The 21,848-nt window shown below is 42.4% G+C and overlaps 1 protein-coding gene across 1 annotated transcript in view; it reads left to right on the top strand.

Annotated features, from left to right (window-relative positions):
* CCDC102B (coiled-coil domain containing 102B) overlaps positions 1 to 21,848 on the top strand; it is a 544,870-nt gene that overhangs the window by 488,976 nt on the left and 34,046 nt on the right. Inside the window, exons 7-8 of the mRNA XM_082235272.1 lie at positions 4,444 to 4,560; positions 10,944 to 11,153. Of these exons, the coding sequence (XP_082091398.1) occupies positions 4,444 to 4,560; positions 10,944 to 11,153 (327 nt within the window). The remainder of the gene's footprint in view (positions 1 to 4,443; positions 4,561 to 10,943; positions 11,154 to 21,848) is intronic.

Raw genomic sequence — 21,848 nt, 5'->3', positions numbered from 1 at the left:
TCCTCCTCTGCAAAATTAAAAGAGGAGAGAGGAAACCTCTTTCCAGCTTGGTAGATATAGATGTGACCGTGAGATATGTGGGTAATACATGATCTGTGCTTAAGGTTATCCTCAGAGTTGACCCATTAAAATTAATAGCCCTAAATTAGTCGTATCCATTAACTTAATGTCTATTTTGAGTAGACCTATCATTACATAACAACCCATTTTAAAAAAATAATAATAATCATGTAATTTAGATTGTTTAATAATAGTAACAGCAACAGAAACGTAAAAGGGTTAAACTCTATCTTCTTCATAAAGATAAATTCATTCACACTTGACATTTAATGTTTTTCCCCCTGAAGGATGTTTGCTGAAAATGCTTTTCCAATACACCATGCCTCTTTACAGTGGCTTTTTCTGTCGCAAAAAAGGGGGCAGGAAATGAATGTGTTTGCCTGGCTTGCCAGCCAATCATTAGTGCGGCCAAATGCAAAAGTGGGCAAGGTTCCTGTTCCTTTAAGAACTGTGCAAAAAAAATGGGGTAGAATTGACACCAATTTCCATCAAAGTGTCATCTTCAAATCAGGTAGCCTTCAGATGTTTTGGACTATGACTCTCATCCTTCTTAATCCTTGGTCACACTGGCTGGGGCTTATGGGAGTTGTCCAAGAAATCTGGAGGGCACCAGATTGAAGAAGGCTGAGCAGTAACACAAGGTATTATCTGGCAGAGATGTTTACCTGTCCTCCCAGCAGGTGAGTTACTGCTGCTTACTGGGAGGGGGTGAGGTGGTGCCATGCTAGCTTCCAGGCTGGTGGATCACTGATGCTTATGGGGGAGGAGGAGAGGAAGAGGGGTGATGTGGCAGGGAGGTCTGTGTTGTGAAAATGCACCAGCAGAACCAATATGCCGCTCCTGCTGATGTGTTTGCACTGTGCTGACCCAACCACCTTGTCACCTCTTTCCCTCTCATATGCGTCACCAACTCATCTTCCAGCAACCTAGTGTAGCAGGTCCACCCCAATGGGCAATCCGCATGTTCCCAAGACTCTGGTTGAGGGGTTGTTGTAAAAAACAACAATTGTTTCAATAAGACAAGGGCAATTTCTCCAGGGAATCTCAAACACCTCCATAATCTTTCCTGTGTTTTTTATGTATCTGCAGTCCAGAAACACCCTAGTTTTTCCTCCACCTGCTTGTTCTTTGTTAGAATTCTTGCTCAGCTGCAAGTTAGATTTCTGCTGACTTCAAGATTGTCACCCTTTTTTTCACATGGACGTTTGTTGCCCAGAATAAGTGTGTGTGTAGGGGGGGAGGAGGAAAGTACTTTCACCAGCTGTTGGATAGGAGGAAAGATTTGCAAGAGTCAGACCAATCTCCCTAATGACTGTCAAAGCTCCATATGTTAGGAAGAAGATTGTAGTGAAGTGTTGCTTCCTTTAAATAATAAACAAGCAAACTCAACTTCAAATCATGAAGACCAAGCATACCCCGCTGTCACATTCACATCCTTTGCAGCAAAGGGGCAACGAACAGCAGTAATACAATGCGGTTTCAAGTACCATTAAAACGTTGTGTTTGATGGAAGCACGGTACCATCCTTTGAAATGTAAACCAAATATCTGTTGTGAAACCTTGAAACACATGTGGGAATTAGCAAAGACTCTTTTTGCTTCCTGCAAAGTTAGGATGTCATTGAGGCAAATTAAGAGATGAAAGCTCGTGTTTTTACGTCAGATCTTCTGGTTCAGAATACCCCAAAGCAGCTGCCCTTTGGAGACTTCAAATTAAATTAGAAGAAATAATTGCTATAATCCCTTTGCCTAAAACAATTTTTGCCATTTACATAGGGTTTTGAACACAGTTTGTATAATCTATTACCACTGCCACCCCTGCTGGTTTCTTCTGTCATAATCCAATCAACTACTAGAAAAGCATGCTAATGAGTCTTTAAAAATCCCATTTGGAATGAACATCAGGGGCTCCAGCTTTCCCTGCGTAGTTGTGGAATCTAAATTCGCAAAGTTCTCAAAAGCAATCTAGATGAAGCAAGGCGATACACTGGATTGTGGATTTTGCTTTCCTGTGATGGAAATTCTTTTCTTCACTATGTGGAAAAACTTTATTATAGTAGAATGGAATTAGAAATCCCTGATAACATATATAACATGACCCCCACCAAATCAGTTCCGGGTATGTTCACAGTATCTTTCCAGCACATAGAAGTAACACCCTATTGGCCTGATCCTGAATTTGCTTCAATTGGAAGTTCAATGAGGCTTAGTCAGTGCACACAAGATTACAGACTAAGGGTGTGTATACATTGTTGCTACATCGTTATTTCCTCAGATTGGATCAAAGCTATTTTGGCAGTAGACACTTCAAAAATAAGAAATGTTCACGGCAAATGACAGGATAGATATGGATTGTTATTGCAAGCATCATGTATACAATGCTTCCTAAACCAGCAAAGTGACCATTAACGTTAAAAATCTGGCAATGGAAAATTTCTCTGGTGCCTACCTTCCTTTGATGCTCTAAGCATGTGCTTATTTTGCTTAATGGTTAATCTAACCCAGGTATTTATGCAGTCCAAAAAAGAGAGAGTGAAAAGTAAAAATATTCACCCACTTTAACTCTCCAATTGGCTCTCCAATTATGGAATCTGATTCCATGTGAGCTCAGGCAAGGCCCTCCCTTGTTAAATTTTAAAGAGTCTTAAAGATTCCACTTTTCACCATGGCCTTTGGAGCTCAGTCTAAGCTATTGGATGCTGTTCTTTGGAGCTGGGTGGGTTACTTTGGTGGTATGCTGGCGTGTATCTTCCTAAGGTGGAATTGGATATTTTAATGGTTTTAACTAGTTTTACTGTTAGATTTTATGGATTTCTATTTGCACATGGCCTCGAGCCACTTTGAGAAGCAAATCTTGTTTACAAAGCAAGCTAAAAGCTTATAAAAATAAATATATATATATAAAAATACACTGATTTTACAAGTTTTTACAACGAAGAATCCAGTACTGATAAGAGGATTTTGGAACTTCATTCTTTCATTGCTAAGTGCATTTCTGGACTAATACTTTATACTGGCCCATCTTCGACAGCTAGGCCCCAAATTGAAGCATTTGACATCTGTTCTTATGTTGTATTTTGCAATAAAATACAGTAGTTTCACTCCTGGCACTTTTGATTGGCTTTCCCAATCTGTTCTTTTCAAAGGGGGCCATCCACATTCATTAAAATCAATGTGGATTTTGCTATTGTGAGTCAATGAGGCAAAACAGAAGAATGGGCCCAGCAAATCATCATTCCTTCCATAAAATTGTGCTTGAAAAAATACTCATTATTTTCTCTTTGTCTCTGTTGTAGTGTTGGTTTATGCTGAACTGTGACATTAGAACGGGTGATTCCTTGTGACAATTTCAGCCTATAATTGCCTATAACAATTGGAGTTTTCTGTTTGCCTATGCTAAGCTTTGCAGTGGTGGTATGAATTTAAGTGTTCTACATTTGTGAGAGCTCCTTGTGTGCTTTAAAACCCTGGAAAACAAGGTTTTAAACCTCCTCATGTTCATAGTGTCTTCCACCTTCAGAAATTCAGGCTCCAGGTTATGGAGGGTGACGACAGATGCAATGCAGGGAAGGAGCTAGAGCCTTTGAGCAGGATTCAACTAGGCTGTTGTGCTACAGAAGGCACCATAAGAACTCCCGCTAGCACAATGGGACTTCCCCCTTCTCTCACCTCCTCCCCACATAATTTCACAGGTCAGGTTGGGAGAGTGGGCACAACCCCCCAGAACAGAGCACAGGGTGAAGAGGGGAGATCGTTCCACTAGGCAAGCAGAAAGACATGTGCTGATGGAGCAATCTCCTTAGCGTGATGTTGCATTCCTTTCTGTTTCCCTAATCATCCCGCTCATGTGCTAAGATAAAGAGTCACAATCCAGTGAGTTTATTTAGCAGCATATTTTTATGTTTTAAGCCAGGGGTGAGTAACCTCAGGCACAGGAACAAAGTTGGTCCTCCAGGCCTCTCTCTTTCATCCTAGTGATTCTCTCCTGACCATATGCTCACCTACTGGCTACATCCTCCTTGAATGATTTTGCCTGGCTGGAATGTGTTCTTGAATTGTGACTGTGCCTCTTGCTTGCTTGTCAGGGAGGAGTACAGAGAATGTGTGTGGGGGTGTGTGCCTAAAACCTCTGGCTTTTATAGGGCTGGAATTTAATTACTGGGCAAAGGTGAGCATCACAGCCATTCCTCTGTTTACTTTTGCATCTGGACCTGTTTACCACTGAGATGTAGCAAACCTGTTTTTGCCTATAAGAGAATGTGCCCTTCAGGGCTAAAAAATTGTTTCCTTACCCCTGTATTAGGCCATCTAGAGACTATAGTTCAGATGATGCTTGCAGATGATATCCTAATTTTTCAGTGATGAGCCAACTTCTATTTTTCAGTTTGGGATACATAATGATGTACATCAGACTGAAGTAACAAGAATCACAGAAAGTTTAGAGGAAGACCCTGGACCCAAATCTCATAACTCTATGAAGATCTGGGACTTACAAGCAGAGGTATGTTTAGATATTTCTGAAGTGTGTGTTTACACAATGAAAGTTTATAGATCCTTTAGAATTATGTTAAATATGTTTTCCTAAATATATGCAGAACACATGGTACCCTGGATGTAAGTCGTATTTATATCAGGGGTGAAGGTTTCTATGGGAGTCTATTAGGAGTCTGAAAAAGCATATTGGAAGAGCACATTCAGTACATCTTGGTTGGAAAACTATTGGTTGAATAGTTTTTTAAAACCATTTTCATAAATTCAGTTATTTTTGTCTTTGGGAATCTGGAGAAAATGAAGAGTTAGAATAAATGTTTACCGTATTTTTCACTCTATAAGACGCACCAGACCACAAGACACACCTAGTTTTTGGAGGAGGAAAACAAGAAAAAAAAATATTCTGAATCTCAGAAGCCAGAAGCAAGAGGGATCGCTGCGCAGTGAAAGCAGCGATCCCTCTTGCTGTTCTGGCTTCTGCGATAGCTGCGCAGCCTGCATTTGCTCCATAAGACGCACACACATTTCCCCTTACTTTTTAGGACGGAAAAGGTGAGTCTTATACAGCAAAAAATACAGTATATTAAGGGAGGGAAAGGAGAACAACAAATTCTGTCTTTGAATAAAGGTAAAGGTAAAGGTACCCATGCCCATACGGGTCAGTCGTGTCCGACTCTAGGGTTGCGCGCTCATCTCACTTAAGAGGCCGGGAGCCAGCGCTGTCCGAAAACACTTCCGGGTCATGTGGCCAGTGTGACGAAGCTGCAGCTGGCGAGCCAGCACCAGTGCCGCACACGGAAACGCCGTTTACCTTCCCGCTATAAAGCGGTACCTATTTATCTACTTGCACTTAGGGGTGCTTTCAAACTGCTAGGTGGGCAGGAGCTGGGACCAAATGACGGGAGCTCACCCCGCCATGGGGATTCGAACTGCTGACCTTACGATCAGCAAGCCCTAGGCACTGAGGTTTTACCCACAGCGCCACCCGCGTCTTTGAATAGTTTGCTACAAAAGGGGTTTTAAAAAGGTAGAGTGGAGAATGATTTATATATACATGACTGAAGGGCCATGTACAAGTTCTTTGGATGAATCAATTTGAGAGACCCATTTTCCCTCCTTAGTTTCTTTGTGTAAACTTTAAAATGACTATTTGAGAGTAGAGAAGTTCAGGTAGGACTCTTAGTTTTGTGAGATTAAGATTAGGTGTGAGTTCTTGAATACACTCATATAGAAAATGTCCCCCCCCCTTCAAAATAGAGTTCTGCACAAGCATGTTATTGAAAAGTTTGTCATTTAGGACACCATGGTCTCCTAATCATTAAAGATACAGTTTCCACTATGGGATTTCTAAAAGACAAATTTACCGTACTTTTCCATGTATAACATTATGCTTTCTTACTTAAAAACTATGGTATGTTAAAAATTTGGGCTCATCTTATACATGGATAGGTGGCTTTTGCGATACGTGCATTTTCTAGCACCCCCCTAAAAAAAGCTGGACAACTCTGGCCCGCCACCCCCCCCAAAAAATATGGTAATATCTTTTGCCACAATCCTTATCTCTCTCTAGCGTATCTTCATAGAAAATTTAAAAGTGTTTCCTCTCCCTCACTTTTTCACTAATATGAAAAAGCACCCAACCACAGCACACTGTGTATAAACCCCACACAGGGAGGCAGCAAGGCGTGATTTTCATCAGGATGACAGTATGGAGAAAAGGGAGGTTTAATATGTTTCCCTTGCCTCCAACTGATCCTGATGGAAAATTACACCCTCTGCACTGCTGCATGGAGAAAGAAGACAGAAAAAACTCTCACTGTTGCCACAGAAAACAGTTTCTGAAGAAAGGTGTTTTTTTGCCAGTCCCCCCTGTAGATCACTTGTACTTTCTGAACAAGAATGGGAGACCATTTGAAGCAGCATGGGAGTTGGTGTCTAGTTCAGTAGGGATGGGATAATAGGTAAGACTTTGCCCTTCTGTAAGCTGGAGCCTACAATGAAATAGTAGCATTCATTTACAGCAGGGACGTCCAGCTCCCAATAGACTATGATCTACTCACAGTATAAAAAAAAACCTGGCAGTGATCTACCCATTGTCAGACCAAATTTGTCGAGCTTTATTTGGGAGGGGGAGATCGCTGAGGGGCCAGAGATCTACCAGGAGCACCCCGCGATCTGCCAGTAGATTGCGATCTACCTGTTGGACATGCCTGATTTACAGGATCGCAACTGGGCATCCCAGACAGTATATTTTCAACAGCAGCTGTTTTCAGACATTTTAACATGATGAAACCATTGTATTAGTTTACTGCCAAAAGCTTGCTTGCATGTTTATGAACCTGGAAATGGGAAACTGGTAATAGGCTGGTGGAAAAGTCTTAAGGGAGACAAAACATGAGATAAAATGAGTAGTGTGGATGATCTGATCTGCTTATCAAGGGCATAATGGTATTAAAATACTCTCTGGATGTCATTTGCTCTATGCAACCTGTCGTCAATGTATAGTCAGGATACCTCAGAAACTATTGTTTCAAACTGCAAACCATATATGACTGCTCTGCTCTCATTTAAAACCTGTGCAATTGTAGCATAGTTCTTTTGAACACTAATAGTCTTGTATTGATTTTATTTTGTCCTTGTTGAGCTCTTTAAATTTAAAACAGCTGTTTTGCCAGTAGTTGTTCAGGATAGCCTGAGGCACCGCTCTGTTGTCTTTAACAAGGATTCATGACCTCCTGGTGTAGGAAGTCTTTAGGTCATTTTTGGGTTGCTTGTTTATGAAGAAAAAGAGGGTGAGCGTTAAAAATGGACTTTTCAGTAGAGATTATCAGAGTAAAATTTCCCCCAGAAACATAGTAAATCGATAATAACTAACCTCCTCTGCTGTGAATAGGCTTTTGCATGATGCAAAGTAGTAAAAAGAATACACACACACACACACACACACACACACACTAAGAGAATTGTTCCCACAAGTGGTTATGGTTCAAAGCATGCATGGCAATTGCAGAGTCATTTGTTTAAAAACTGCCCTAATTATGTATAAAGCAAGAAACAGTTATAGAACAAAAGGGTCACAGGGATGAGGAGAATGGAACCTTTCCTTTGGGGAATGGTCATAGCTCAGTGATAGAGCATCTGCTTTGTTTGCAAGAGGGTTCTAGGCAACCTCAGGCAGAGCTGAGAGGGGCCCCAGTCTAAAACTTTGGAGAGCCATTGACAATCAAGGTAGGCATTACTGAGCTAGATGAACCAATAGTCAAACTCACTAAGAGGCAGTTTCCTATGTTTCTCCCACCACCTTCTGTTCCTAGGTTGTGTTCACACAGCAATTTATTTGGGGCATCCCCAAACTCTGCCCTCGAGATGTTTTAGGACTACAATTCCCATCATCCCTGACCACTGGTCCTGTTAGCTAGGGATGATGGGAGTTGTAGTCCCAAAACATCTGGCGGGCCAAGTTTGGGGTGCCTGCCCTAACTCTTAATTTCCACATTATATTTGAACTTTCACACAATGTAAATCTCACTTCTGGGAATCTAGAGGAAGTTGAGAGCTCATTTCCGTGTTAATTGCTTCCAGGGGAAAAAAATAATTTGCAAATCCATTAACCCAGAAAACCGCGGGGGTAAAGTGACAAAATTAGGGGGAGTAGACCAGCATACAGTTCTTTCCTGCCTATTTTATGGAAGAAAGCATACAGGGAAAAGAAGCACATACATATGGAAAGGGTGAGAGAGTAGCGACATCGCCCAATGACATTTGTTGTGTGTCACAGCACACTCACGGGTGTGACTGAAATTTAGCATGATGTGCTAGTATATTGGTCAGAAAGCCATAGTTCCAGAAAGCAACCGCTACTGCAGTTTGAAATGAAAGCAAGATGAAGATGCTAATGCAACATTCCCCACTTCTGAATGAAATCTTAGTCTCGCCCCACTCTCCCAAGGCATTATTCCCCTCAGATATTAGGAGTGAGCTTGCCTGGGGGTAAAGTACTTGGAAATATAAAAAGGTAAGCAAGCTACTGCGTATTAATCACAACAGTTCTATTAAATTATTATTAGCAGGCATCGTTTAACAGTCTGAAGAACCATGCCTCAGCTACAGTAATAAGTAAAATGTCCTCTCTCCAATCAAAAAATGAAGAAAAGCCTTAATGTAATAGATAAGTACAGGCTTCCTTATCCTCGGCCCTCCAGATGTTTTAAGATTACAATTCTCATCATCCCTGACCACTGGTCTTGCTAGCTAGGGATCATGGGAGTCGTAGGCCAAAAACATCTGGAGGGCTAAGGTTGAGGAAGCCTGGATAAGTAGAACATGTCTTTGGAACATTTTGAAATGTTCCCAAAAATATGGCCTTCGAAAGAGTTCTGTATCATATCAAAGCTTGCACACAAATACTAGGCCAATCTTTGTGTTTTCTGTGTGTTTTGTTCTGTGGGGACTACACAAAGATATAGTCCCCGCATTCTTTTAGGTATTTACTTTATTGCAATGCAGTCTTCAAACTGAAGAAAAGCAATCCATTTAATAGAAAAAAAATCCATTTAATAGAAAAAAAATCTTTTTATTCAAGTAATTTTTTTGGATATGTGAACTGAAATTTCTCAGATGTCCAGGATAAATATACTTGCCTTTTTACCTCATATCTGCATCAGGCAGTCCTACCTGCCTAATAAATAGTTTGGCTGGAATTCACTCTTGGGTGCTTTTGTAATTTCTTTCCTTTCCTGAATCCAGTGAAGAATAAACATTACATTGATTAGTCAGCATTGCAGAAAGATGAATTGCTTAGGATGGCAATTGAGGACCGAACTAAGCATTCTACAGCAGATGTTGGTAACATTTGTCTGCTAGTTCTGTTTGCTTTTTATGAAAAGCAGTCTTCCAGCTTCAATCATTAGCCTTCAAAATTCACACTTCTCCAAATTATGCAATTCAGTTCTCCAACCCCAAAATATGCACAAAACACATATATATTAGTGAAAATAACACAGAAAATGGGGACATTGCTTGTAAAAATATGTGCATTAGGTAACATTGCATAAAAATAAATATATTAGAAGAAATGCTGGTGAATTTCCGTAAGAACTTTAAGAAAAAAATATATTATAAAGTGTTGCAAAAAATGAGATTGGAAAAATGAGAAAATGAGGAAAATCCAAAATGGCAGTTGTCCATCGCTAGCTGCAATGTCCCTCTGGAATGTTTTTAAGGTGTGAGAAGCTTCATCTGAGTACTCCTCATGTTGCAGTACTTATATTTTCAAAGGATCCACAGATCACATGGACTAATCAGTTGACAAGACTGTTTTTCATTTCCTACCTTGTTTCCTAACATTTCCATCGATGTCTTCAACTAGCCATAACTAGTGAGCAATGTGTTGTTGTTTTTTAAATGGTTACTCTTTGCCACCATACTAGTCTTCATCTAAAAATAAATTGGAAAGGCAGGGGGATATATATATCCTGGGTTTGGCCAGAGTTTACATCTTCTATACTTTTGTGTTGATAGTATGAACAATGAAAAATGCAAGTTAGTCTAAGAAATCAATAAACCTGGCTTCAGATACTGCTTCTTTTCTTCTGTATGACCCATCAGATGATACCAAGTTACGAAAAGACTGTATGGATGTCTTTCTCTATTGTTATGAGTTTGTGGGTTCAAGACACCTATAATTTATGGATTTAATAGGTGTTAGAATTTATTTAATGCTTGTAGAATTAAACTGGAAGTCAGACTCTTAGTAGGTGGATTCATCTTCCCTTGTTAGAATATCACCTGACAGATAGGACATTAACAGAGAACAAAGACAAGGAGATGGGCCATCAGCAAAGCAGAGACTCTCTGCGCTAATGGGTGGAGCTCCACCCTGAGCTCTGAGATTGGTAGTCAGTAGACAAGGCTAGAAATTTTGTTAGGAGGAAGTTTTAGGATTTCAGCTTTCTGTGGCATGATCAAGGGGGAAAGGTATCTGTCTGTTGAAAGCAAGTGAGAGAGTGGGGCCAGAGCACAATGTGGACTACCTGCTTTGAATTGGGAGACTGCAGCAGTGGGAGAAATGGGATTCTCTTGCAGTATAATGCTTTGAAGCCCTACACTGTAGGCTCAGGTTATATATATGTATAAATAAACCATATAGCATAAAGACATGTAACAGTATATAAGGAGCTAGGAGCTCCATGCATAAATCCCAGCAGAATCCTGGGAGCTGTTCTGTATGTCATAGCTGTTTGACATCTCAAGCATATTAAGAACCCTGAATTAATTTGCCTGCATAATAGTAGCATGGGCCCACAAGTTTAATTTGCCTACAGCTGTGTGTCTTTTCCAGGGAAAAGGGTTCTTGTCTTCACAGATTCTGCCATCCTCCTCTCCCTTTTCCAGATGGAAATACCACAGCCTGAAAGTACATCAGTATGGGAAAGAAGAAAAAACCTTGAAATAGAAAATCAAGAACTGGGTATAGACAACAGAAGATTAAAGGCCAAGATGAAGGATCTTCAAGATCTTCTGGACAGAAAAAGTAAATGGCCTGCAATTCATCTGTGTGGAGATCTCAAGATACCATGCAGTGAACTGCTGGGGGAAAATAAGGTATGATACTTAGTTACTTAGTTCAAGCATTTCGGCAGGGGGAAGTTTGAGCTGTAGCAAATACTTCTCCCGCATTTCATCCTCATCCCTGACTTCCACATTTTACGTGGGGCTGTCTCATGGGGAAAGTGCCTATACTGCACCCAAGCTAGAAACCTGCACATTCTACAGAGTTCGGCACCTAATGTGTGAATATTTCAGTGGAGCCTAAAAGCTGCATAATTTTGGAGGTGGAGCCAGTGGTGGGACCCCTTTCTACACATGATGCCACCTGACACAATTCATAGCAGAAAGGAGCTTTAATTGATTTTATTATCAGCATTCTTTTCTGCATAAAATATCAATTACCCGGTCATGATTTCTGCATTAAACATGTTATTAATTATATTTATACTTCACACAATAATAGTGCAAATAAGCATCAAAGGAATATTATTATAGCTATAAAAAAGCACTTATTTTTCAGAATATTTGAAGATAATTGCTTTAGCAGTCTGCCAAAAGTTAGGGGGTTTTGCAGTGGGTCAGCCAAACAGAATTTTATAGGATGCATCCACATTGGCTGTTTGTGCATGATCTGCTATGGTTATATGTGATATTCATGATTTCAGACAATAGCTTGCATTGTAAATCACCAGAATATTAATGAAAGCATATCTATAGCAGCCTATAACACTGCTATATCTGGGTGATCGTAACACTATTAAGAAGCAATAGAGTTAGAGTGGATCAGGACACTGATCAAATAAATTCCTCTCATGTGTTTAGAGTTTGTTTTGAATTGCTTCTTTTTGGTAGCCCAGACCAGGACCACATCTTATGGGGGGAAATAAAATAAAACGACAAGATAATGTAGCATGAACAGAAGATCATTTATCTTCATTGGATGTGTTGCCAGTGCTTAATTTGTAAAATGAGCGGTGTCAGTGCTCAACAGTGCCAGATGCTATCACAGGAGCTTTGGGCTGATTGTCAATACAATACTGGAATTCTGCATATACATAGAGGCATTTATCCCTCTGGCCAAATGCAAAGGATGGCATGCAAGTCTAAGAGTTCAAGGATCCAGTTGTTGCTGTTGGAATGTATTGTGGGGTTTACCGTAAGTCAGGCTGGCTTTAAAGGTACACCAGAAAAACAACAGAATACCCAGCCCTCAAGACCCCAAAGTACAAAGACCATGCAATTTACTCATTAGTCAAAGAAGTCTTTAGGTTTCCATTTTCTAGGCAGGCTAGAAACCACCAAAGATATAGAGCTGGGATAGGTGGATAGCTAGTGTTGTGCCCTCCAGGTGTTAATGTCTATAACTCCCATTATTCTTAGCCAATAGTTGTGCTACATGGAGCTGATGGAAGTTGAGGTCCAGCAACATTTGAGGGGCAGCACATTGGGTACCCCTGTTGTAGACCTAAGAGAAAGGGAAGGGGGACAGATAAGGAACTAAGTCTAGAGAAAGGGGAAACCAGCCTGAACAGGAGACACCACAGAACAAAAAGGATGTGAGATTTGGAAAAATCCATCCCAAGTTAAAATCAAGAAGCCAAAGGAAATAGTTTGGGGGTAGCATTTACAAGCCAAGCATTTATTTATTTTTTAAGTTCTTACTAACTTTGCATTCAGTGGCCTGGAGGAGCAGCAATTATTCTCAATGTGTGTAGTAGTTCCATGCATTATTGCTCACTTGGGCAGCTGCCTCAAGGCCAAACTAAATGAGACACCATTCAAGCAATTAGCTTTTTAAATAACGGCATGAATGGGAGCTTTCCCCTTTATGCACATAGCAGGTATTGGGGCTTGATCCAGACTGAGAACCAGGGAAAGGATAAAAGGTAAAAGGTCTCTATCCTGTGTCAGGGTCCCAATCCAGATCAGCACCCTTGTGCTTGCTATTTACATTAAAACAAGAACAACACTTGGTAATTGTGTGACTGGTGTCTTATCAAGTTTAAAGTAAAGGTAAAGGGACCCCTGACCATTAGGTCCAGTCGTGGCCAACTCTTGGGTTGCGGCGCTCATCTCGCTTTATTGGCCGGGGGAGCCGGCGTACAGCTTCCAGGTCATGTGGCCAGCATGACTAAGCCGCTTCTGGCAAACCAGAGCAGCACACGGAAACACCGTTTTACCTTCCCACCGGAGTGGTACCTATTTATCTACTTGCACTTTGACGTGCTTTCGAACTGCTAGGTTGGCAGGAGCAGGGACTGAGCAATGGGAGCTCACCCCATTGCGGGATTCAAACCGCCGACCTTCTGATCGGCAAGTCCTAGGCTTTGTAGTTTAACCCACAGCGCCACCCACGTCCCTTACCAAGTTTAGTTCTCAATTAATACTTTAGCTGGTCCAACCTACATTTTATTTCAAATTCCCACTTGGATGCCAACAATCAAGTGATTGACAAGAGAACTATTTACAAAGGAAAGGAAAAGAGAGAGTCGGTCATGGGAGCTCCATGCATATGAACACAGTTCTAAACCAGCTTTTTCAACACCACTGCTTTCTGCACAAGAACCAGCCTATGGACATTGCAGGAGGCTGGACTAGATGATCCTCAGGGTCTCTTCCAACTCTACAATTCTATGAATCTATGATTCCATATCAGAGTTGCTACCTCTCAGATATATACCTCAGATAATAGACTCCCACCCTTAAATAAGTAACAAGTGTGATGGTGCCTCCCTAGCTTTAGCAGTGTTTCTTGTTGTTATTGAAAGAAAAATAGCCAAAGTGTGTAAAGAAAAATAGAGAAGTGTGTAGCCTTCTCTTTCCGATCATGAGCACAATGCCTTGGGGATAAATGTTGAGACAAGATTATATCTGAATTTGGACCAACTGTGTATTTCTCTGTTCCATGGAGAGACTCCAGTTACATGAAACTTTTAGACTATACTAAAAACAAAATACGGGTTTTATTTCACCAGGCTTTTGTGTTGACCCCTTTACTGTGATAGAATAACGCATTATTGCTTTTCCACCTTTCCATCTACAGTTTCTATGACTGGTATATATCATATTTCCCTTTAGCCCTACTGCCAAGTTTTTTAGACAGCTGCCTTGATTGCATGAAAGATGTGTATCAAATCTAATCTGCACTGTACTTGAAACTTTTAAAAAACAACCTACAGTTTTTTCAAATATATTATGAATGACTGTAGGAAATGTGGCTTTACTGTATTTTATTAGAGATATAAAACATAGGAATCAAAATGCTTTACGTGACCTATGCAAGTTTTATATACTTCAACTTTTAACTACTCATATGACAGGCTGAAAGCAGGGAAATATATCATTCACATGGAAATTCATATCTATGTTTTAAAAAACATTTTCCTAAAACTATATTTGCAATCATAGCAGCTCATAGCTTATCTTTAAATACATACATGGGTTACAAGCTTTCCCATGTCAAGAATAGCAAATTGATGACTACCATCATTTGATCTGGATTAAATAGATGGTTGGAAGTGGGGGGGGGGAGAGATTCAGACTAGAAGCATTAGATGTATTTTAATTTCCAGCGATATAGTGAGTTTATCTGGCTAAGTTTCCAATGACCTAACTAATCGGCTTACAAACTGATACCGTATGCTGTTACAGAGAGAAAAGAAAAAAGGGATGCAGTGGTAGTAGGAAAAAAACCAAGCAGAGTAAGGAGGTCCATTTGCTTTCAGATACGATGTGGAGCCAATGCAGGTTCATCAGATTCACTGGGTCGTCACCCCCATCAGTTATACCTGTTCTCCACCCGCTGCATTCACTTGCAAACACTTCCCACCTCCCTAAAATGGGACAATTTCATTTAGCCTAATGTATAGCATGAGATCATCCATTCTTAGCCAGCAGGCCTGTCCATAGTGAGGAATTAACTCTTTATTGTCAAAAGTACACTTACAAATTAGGAAAGAGCATGTCTATCAATCCCAGGTCTCTTAGTTACTCCTAGGTGTACACCCAATGCAGCAACAGCGAGGCCCCGCCTCCAGCCTCTGCTTATGTATCTCCCCCACCTGGGCTGCATGCAAGCAGGGAATAACTCTGCCTGCATGAAGGGCCATCTTTACTGGGGGGGGGGGAGGGGTTTCTGTACATTCTTGGTACGGAGGAGACTGCGACCCACATCCAGTGGAGCTGTGGGCATGCGTTAGCAGAGTTCCACAAGAAGAGAGACTGTGTAGGTATGCAGCATCAAGAATTTTTCTTTATTTACAGCAAATCAAAACAAAAAAACATGGCTAGTGTGAACAGCGTCTCACACATGCATCTTCTCTGTTCGAGAGCAGGGAACAAATAGCAGAAGAACAAAAGCACAAAGAACGGAAGTTCTCTAGTCTGAGTTTCCGTTCCCACACTTTCAGCAGTATGGAATGTAAATAAGGATCACATGATCCAGCAATGAGAGAATGTATTAGTACTGACATCCTCCCCCATTTCATGACATCATTGCTGCAGACTTTAGCAGAGTTGCAGCTTATTTACAAATACACTCAGTTGTTCTTTGTTAACAACTTTTGACAACAAATCAGCAGGAATTTACTTTCCTGGCATATAGGACACATTTATGAGCTCCCTGTGGATACAATCCCTTGCATGACATAACTTGATCTGCAAGTATTTGGTTCTTTGCTTACACCCTTCAGAATTGTCCTGATAAGCCTGTATAGGACATGACACAGTATGGAATGTAAATAAGGATCACATGATCCAGCAATGAGAGAACAAATTAATGACAAGGGGTGCGGGGCACCCTGGCGCTGAATTCTGGGGGGTGCTAGGTGGGAGAGCAGGGAGAGCTCTCTGGAAAGTCTCGCTCACCAAAGCCAGGAGGTGGGGGAGTGACAGGAAAGAGCAAGAGACAGACAGAAAGAGAACACGCCTATCTAGCGACGGGAGCACGCACAGGCTCCAGAACCTTCCCAAGAAGAACTTGTATATGTGCGTTCGCAAGGTCCCCCCCAGCTCCTCTAGAAATAAGGTTGCTCCCACAATGAAAGGCTGCCCAAGATGGCTCTCCATCACATATGCATGTGCACAATGCCCGCCTGTCTCATCTTTCAGACACCTCCCTATGACCATAAGTGCATAGGGACTTTCAATGTGTGGAGGCACACCGACTCTCAATGTGTGGAGGCAGGAGAAGGAAGGGTGGAAGCCCTTGACACTACACCAGTCTAACCAGTCTCTTCCTCTTCCTGCACCTGTTCTTTACTCTCCAGTCCTGCAGCTTCTCCTGCCTCTGACTCTCATCTCCTGGCTATTGCAGGCTCTCCCAGTTCACCAGTCCTTCTGCCAAGCGCTCATCCCCTGGAGCCCACTCATCTTATTTAGATATAGGAACAGTTCATTTGCAAGTAATCATGCTAGATACATTTTGTACTTCATACGGCCTGCTTTACAGTTTTGTCATGGCTGCATGCTTTCCTGGGACCAGAATGTTTCATGTTTTCTGTTTGACTTCTAAAAGCCATTTGTGTCCTGCTTCAATGTTAGTGGTTAAGCTGGTTATCAAAAACTATAGTGTGACCATTTTTAGCAGCTGAACTGAACTTTCCAAGGTGTCTATTTCATGAACTTCTGATGAAATTCCATTTTATGATGGCCCCATCTCATTTACATTTAAATCTAACCACTTTCAGACATTCTTCTGAAATGTGTGAATAGAATAGTTTAATTTCAAAAGTGGAGATTGAAGGTGAGATTGTAGAAAGTTTATACGGGCAATTTATATTCTAGTGATTGGGACACGGATATTTAAAAGGAGACCAGAGGCATTGTGATAATCAATTAATTCTGTCTGAAATGGAAACGTTAAATCTATGCTTATCACTCATGTTTTGACATTTCTTTGAAATGCAAGCGCCGTTGCATATATTTATATCTATGACTTCAGAATATAGATAAATCAGTCTTGATTCAAAATATTGTTAGAAATTGTTGTTCAGCTTTTCCTGTTTGTTTCATATATCCGGCATTAGAGGGACATTTAATATGTTAGAAGTGCAATCCTAACCTCTAATCCATGGCACTGGAGATGCTTAGGAAGAGGAAAGCATATCCCTCCACTCACATGGTGTGGGAGCTCTTCCACCACAGATGTCCTGACCTGCCATTCATAATGAGGAAAAAGAAATAATGATCACTCTGTATTCTTGAGTGGAATGGGGGAGGACTATAGCTTTTCCTGATCTGAATCATAAGGATTGCTTTTCTAATGAGTGGTTATAAATAAATAAAACACATTGCATGGCAATATGACCTGAAAGTAGGCTGTGCCACCGCAGTAGAAAAGTTGGTTTGTTAATGTATATATACATTTGCCTTCATTGGTTTAATTAAAACTGCAGATCACATATCCAGTACACATTTAATATTAATATTGTCCTTTTTTAAAAAAAAAAATGCTTCACAGGTGCATTATAGCCCTATTTGCTAACGTTTGGAAAATGCTCCCATAGAATAAGAAAATACATTACCATTCCCTGAAGGCAACTTTGAAAATAGTGGATGCATGAGTATATATCTCCCTACAGATCACTATGTATCTGTGTAATTCCCTATCCAAGTCTGCAGCCTCTCCAATCAGCTCTAGAGAATTTGGGGACAATCAAGGACATTGTGGAAAGTAGTGTGGGGCACTGCAAGGGCAGAGCCCTGAGGCACCCCACAAGTGAGAGCCCAGGGGTCTGAAAACTCATTCCCCCCCCACTTTCTGGACACAGTCCAGGAGGAAGGAGCAGAACCACTGTATAACAGTGCCCCCCCCCCCCGCTCCCAGCTCCTCTAGACAGTCCAGAAGGATGTCATGGTCGAGAGCCCATCACCCAGCCCTTCCCGGCTCGCTTTTATGAGCCAGGATGGGCAAGGATCAAGGAGACAGGTGGTCGGTTTCACTCGCTCAAGCAGCCTATCCACATCCTTGGAGGTAACAGATTGGAACTGATCTCACACAAGTTAACTAGACAGAACTCTGGCACGCTCCTGCCCTGGTTCTGCTCCCACGGTGGTGTCTACCTCTTTCTGAATCTGAGCAACTTTGCAAAATCATTGCAGGAGATCTTGGGTTCCTCACCATGCATCAGTGGTGGAAGTGGTTCTGTTAGATTGCAAACCACCTGAAAGAGTCTCCTGCTGCTGTTTTCTGCAGATGCAATAGAGGTGGTGAAGAAGGTGCTCTTCGCCATTGCTATCACCACTTGGTAGGCTTGATGCTGAACTCTAATCCGTGTTCAGTCAGATTCAGAATGAGTTTTCTGCCGCTGGTGCTCTTGCCATCTCAGCAATTGTTTCATCTCCCTCAGTTCTGGGGAAAACCATGGGGCTGTCCGGGCTCCATGCAATTGGAGAGGGCACTTAGGAGCCAGACAGTCAATGTCCCTGGTTAACTCCGCATTCCAGCGGGCCACTAGGAAATCAGCAGAGAGGTCATCAACATGGGATAAAACATCCCCTACCACTTTTTGGAAACCATTTGGATCCATTAAGTGGCGGGGTTGGACTATATGAATCGGTCCCACCTCCCTGCGGAGCAGAAGGGCTGTGACTTTGTCTTCACATGAGTGTGTAAACTGATGACTTACATCTCATAAAATGCTTTTGCAATTTTACCTCAAAATATGCTTCATTTTAACAGAGGAAAATGCCAACCAATGGGCAGTGGCGTAGCGTGGGTTGTCAGCACCCAGGGCAAGGCAAGTAATTTGCGCCCCCTAACCAGTGGATTTGCGCCCCTAACCCTAACCCCCAGATGTTGCGGCCGGTGCAACCAGGCCCCCTGCACCCCCCACGCTACGCCACTCTGCAGCAGTAGCTTCAAAACCCACCTTGCCAGTTCCCAAAGGGCACCATGCACAGCAAAATCCAACGCCTTTCGTTTTTCTCATTTATTTTTATTATTACTATGTATCTTTAAAAGATAAACATTCAGCGTAACAAAGAACTTAAACGGGAAGCCTTTCTTTAGCACACACACACCCCCTTAGGGGGATGATCCACCACTCATTTACTCGTGAGCAAGCCCGCCAAACTTGCTGATGAAACCGAAAGCCTCTTAACCCGCTGGCGAGAGGCTTAGCCGGGCCTCGCCCGCCCACCGGCTTCCTCTCGGAGGTTTTTGGGGAGCGCAGGGCGCGGCGAGGCCTGGTGGCGTGTTGGGGTGCGGAGGCTGCCCGTGCCGGCCAGGCGTTGGTGGCGGCGTTGGCGCTGCTGCAGCGGCTGCTCCTCCTGCGAGCAGTGAGTGGAGCGCAGCCGCAGCGGCGTCGGGGGGCGCGCGCGCGCTAGGGCACAAGGCTGGCGGTGGCGTCGGGGAGCCCGGCGGAGGAAGGAACTTGTCCCTTCCCTCTGGACTCGCGCCCCCCCCAGATGTTGCGCCCGGTGCGGCCGGCACCCTTGGCACCCCCCACGCTACGCCACTGCCAATGGGGGTAGTGCAGCTGATGTTAAGTTTAACTTTACATTGCCAAGATAACTATGAGTAATTAGATTGATCTAAACTTTACAGCAGATACTAAGAATGACTAAGCCAAGGCCTTGATTGGCAAGGGCAGAGGAGTAAAGTAACCTGTTCTGCATTGTACTGTGGGTAGTTATACAAGCTGTGAAATGCATAAAGAAAGCAGGAGTAATAACATTTTATGGGATTTGAGGAGGAAGAAAACAAATGGGTAGATTTATTATTATACAGTAGTGCAATATCTCATGAAAGATGAACTTGATGAATTGCTTCACAAATCACGAAGAGTGTTAATAATGATGACAGAATGTGAATACTTAATGTTTGTAGAAAGCTGGAGATTTGTTATTTATAATATCAGCAAATTCAAAATTGGGAGAGTTCAGCATCTAGTCTCCCCTTCAACCTGAAAGTTGTTCAGAGTTCAAGCCCAGTTCATACTGAGCTCACCTGCAGCCAGATATATCTGCCAGTCCCCCCACTATCCAAGGAAATTTCCCCATGTGAGGAAAAGAGGCAGAAACCAGCAGTGGGGAGGACTCTCTGGCGACCGTGTTTCATCCTTAAGGCCTGGATACTCCTGAGCATGGATCTATTTCTGTGAAGGGCTTCAACAGCAAATAGTAGGTACAGTCAAACCTCGTTCTGTGTCTGCCTCCATTTGCGTCTGCTTCAGCCAACGTCTGTGGCAAACCCGGAAGTACCAGAATGGGTTATTTCCAGGTTCGCCACTCGCACATGCTCAGAAGTGCTAAATCATGCTTTGCGCATGCACAGACGCAGCACTTTGATGTGCGTCATTTTCGGGTCGTGGCGGGGCCTCCGAAACAGATCCCCGCTGTAAGCCGAGGTTCCACTGTATAACAGGAATGAGTGGGAAGATGTTGAACTGCCCACCATAAAACTGCTGGTGTTCCAACTGAAGTGACCTCTCCCTCTCCAAACTGACACTATCAGACTATTCAACAATCATCCTTCCCTAAGAGCAGGGGTTGGGGAATCAGTAGCTCTCCAGATGTACCTATCACCTCTGCGTCTTCTAGCTGGGGTTGGTCAGAGATTGAGACTAACAATATCTGAAGGGCCAAAGGTTCGCCTCCCCTGCCCTAGAGGGAGAAGAAATATGACGTTCAAACAGGTTTCCTCCATCCTGTATCTTGCCTTTACTGTTTCATTGATTTGATGTTCTATAGAAATCATTTTGTCAGGTTCTCCTGAAAAGCAGCCTATGAAATCTATGAACAAACAAACAATAGTTTAAAACTATTTCTCAGCTGGGAAGGGGGAATCAAGTTCCATAGGAGAATATTTTCCAGTGCATGCAATTAATTTTGCAATATGTAGGTCAGGAAAACAGATAAAGAAGAAACTCTTTATGATGGGATGATTAGCTGCTTGTGCGTAAAATCGTGCTCCCTCAGAGTTTGTGCGGCTCCACAAACCTCTGTGTGTGACAGAGCTCCTCAAACATGTCTGCTCTAGTCACTTGTAGAGTCTGACAGTGGCTGTCTGCGGAAGCGCTTCCAGCAAAGAAGCTCCTTAACGGAAACGCGTCTCCTGGACTCACGACGTGGCAGCTTCCGGCGAAGCATGGGTCTCCCTATGGTTGCTTCTGACACCTCCCCGCTGTTCTCGCTGGGCGTGTCTCTCACCCCTCCCTCTTCCCTGCTAGTTCCTGCCTTGGCTGCTGCGTCTCTCTCAGCATTCATGAGATCCTCCTCCAGAGTACCCTCTCTCCCCCTGCTGGTCCCTGCTTTAGCTGCTGACTCCCTCCCAGCCTCTGGGAGCCCTACCACCTCCCTTTCCTCTGATGTCAGTTCCCTGACACTCTTGAAGCTGATTTTTTCTGGCCTTACATTGTACATAACTAACACTAACTTCAATAGACTTGCACTTGGGTGTTTCCAGAAAGGCTTATGTTGAAAACCAGTGTGTTGTAGTGGTCAGAGGGTTCCCTACTCAGCCATGAAGCTCACTGGGTCACCGAGAGATAGTCACTGCCTCTCAGTAAAACCCAGGGCAATCCAACCTCTCAGTACAAGTGGGCCACAAGAGTACTTTGACACAGAACCCGGGAACCACACACTTAATTGAATTTTGCAATATTGTTAACATTATTTCATACAGACAAGTAATATATTTAATTAAATATATATAATCAAATACACAATTAATACTGTTAATTAATATATTAAGCAGATCATAGCCATTCTTTTTTTAAAAAAAGAAGTGACCAAAAAGATCCAAAA

Source organism: Podarcis vaucheri, assembly GCF_965113315.1.
Source record: "Podarcis vaucheri genome assembly, chromosome: 8".
NCBI lineage: Eukaryota > Metazoa > Chordata > Lepidosauria > Squamata > Lacertidae > Podarcis > Podarcis vaucheri.
Note: the sequence above shows the minus strand (reverse complement) of the source record. Positions and strands in the feature narration are given on the sequence as shown.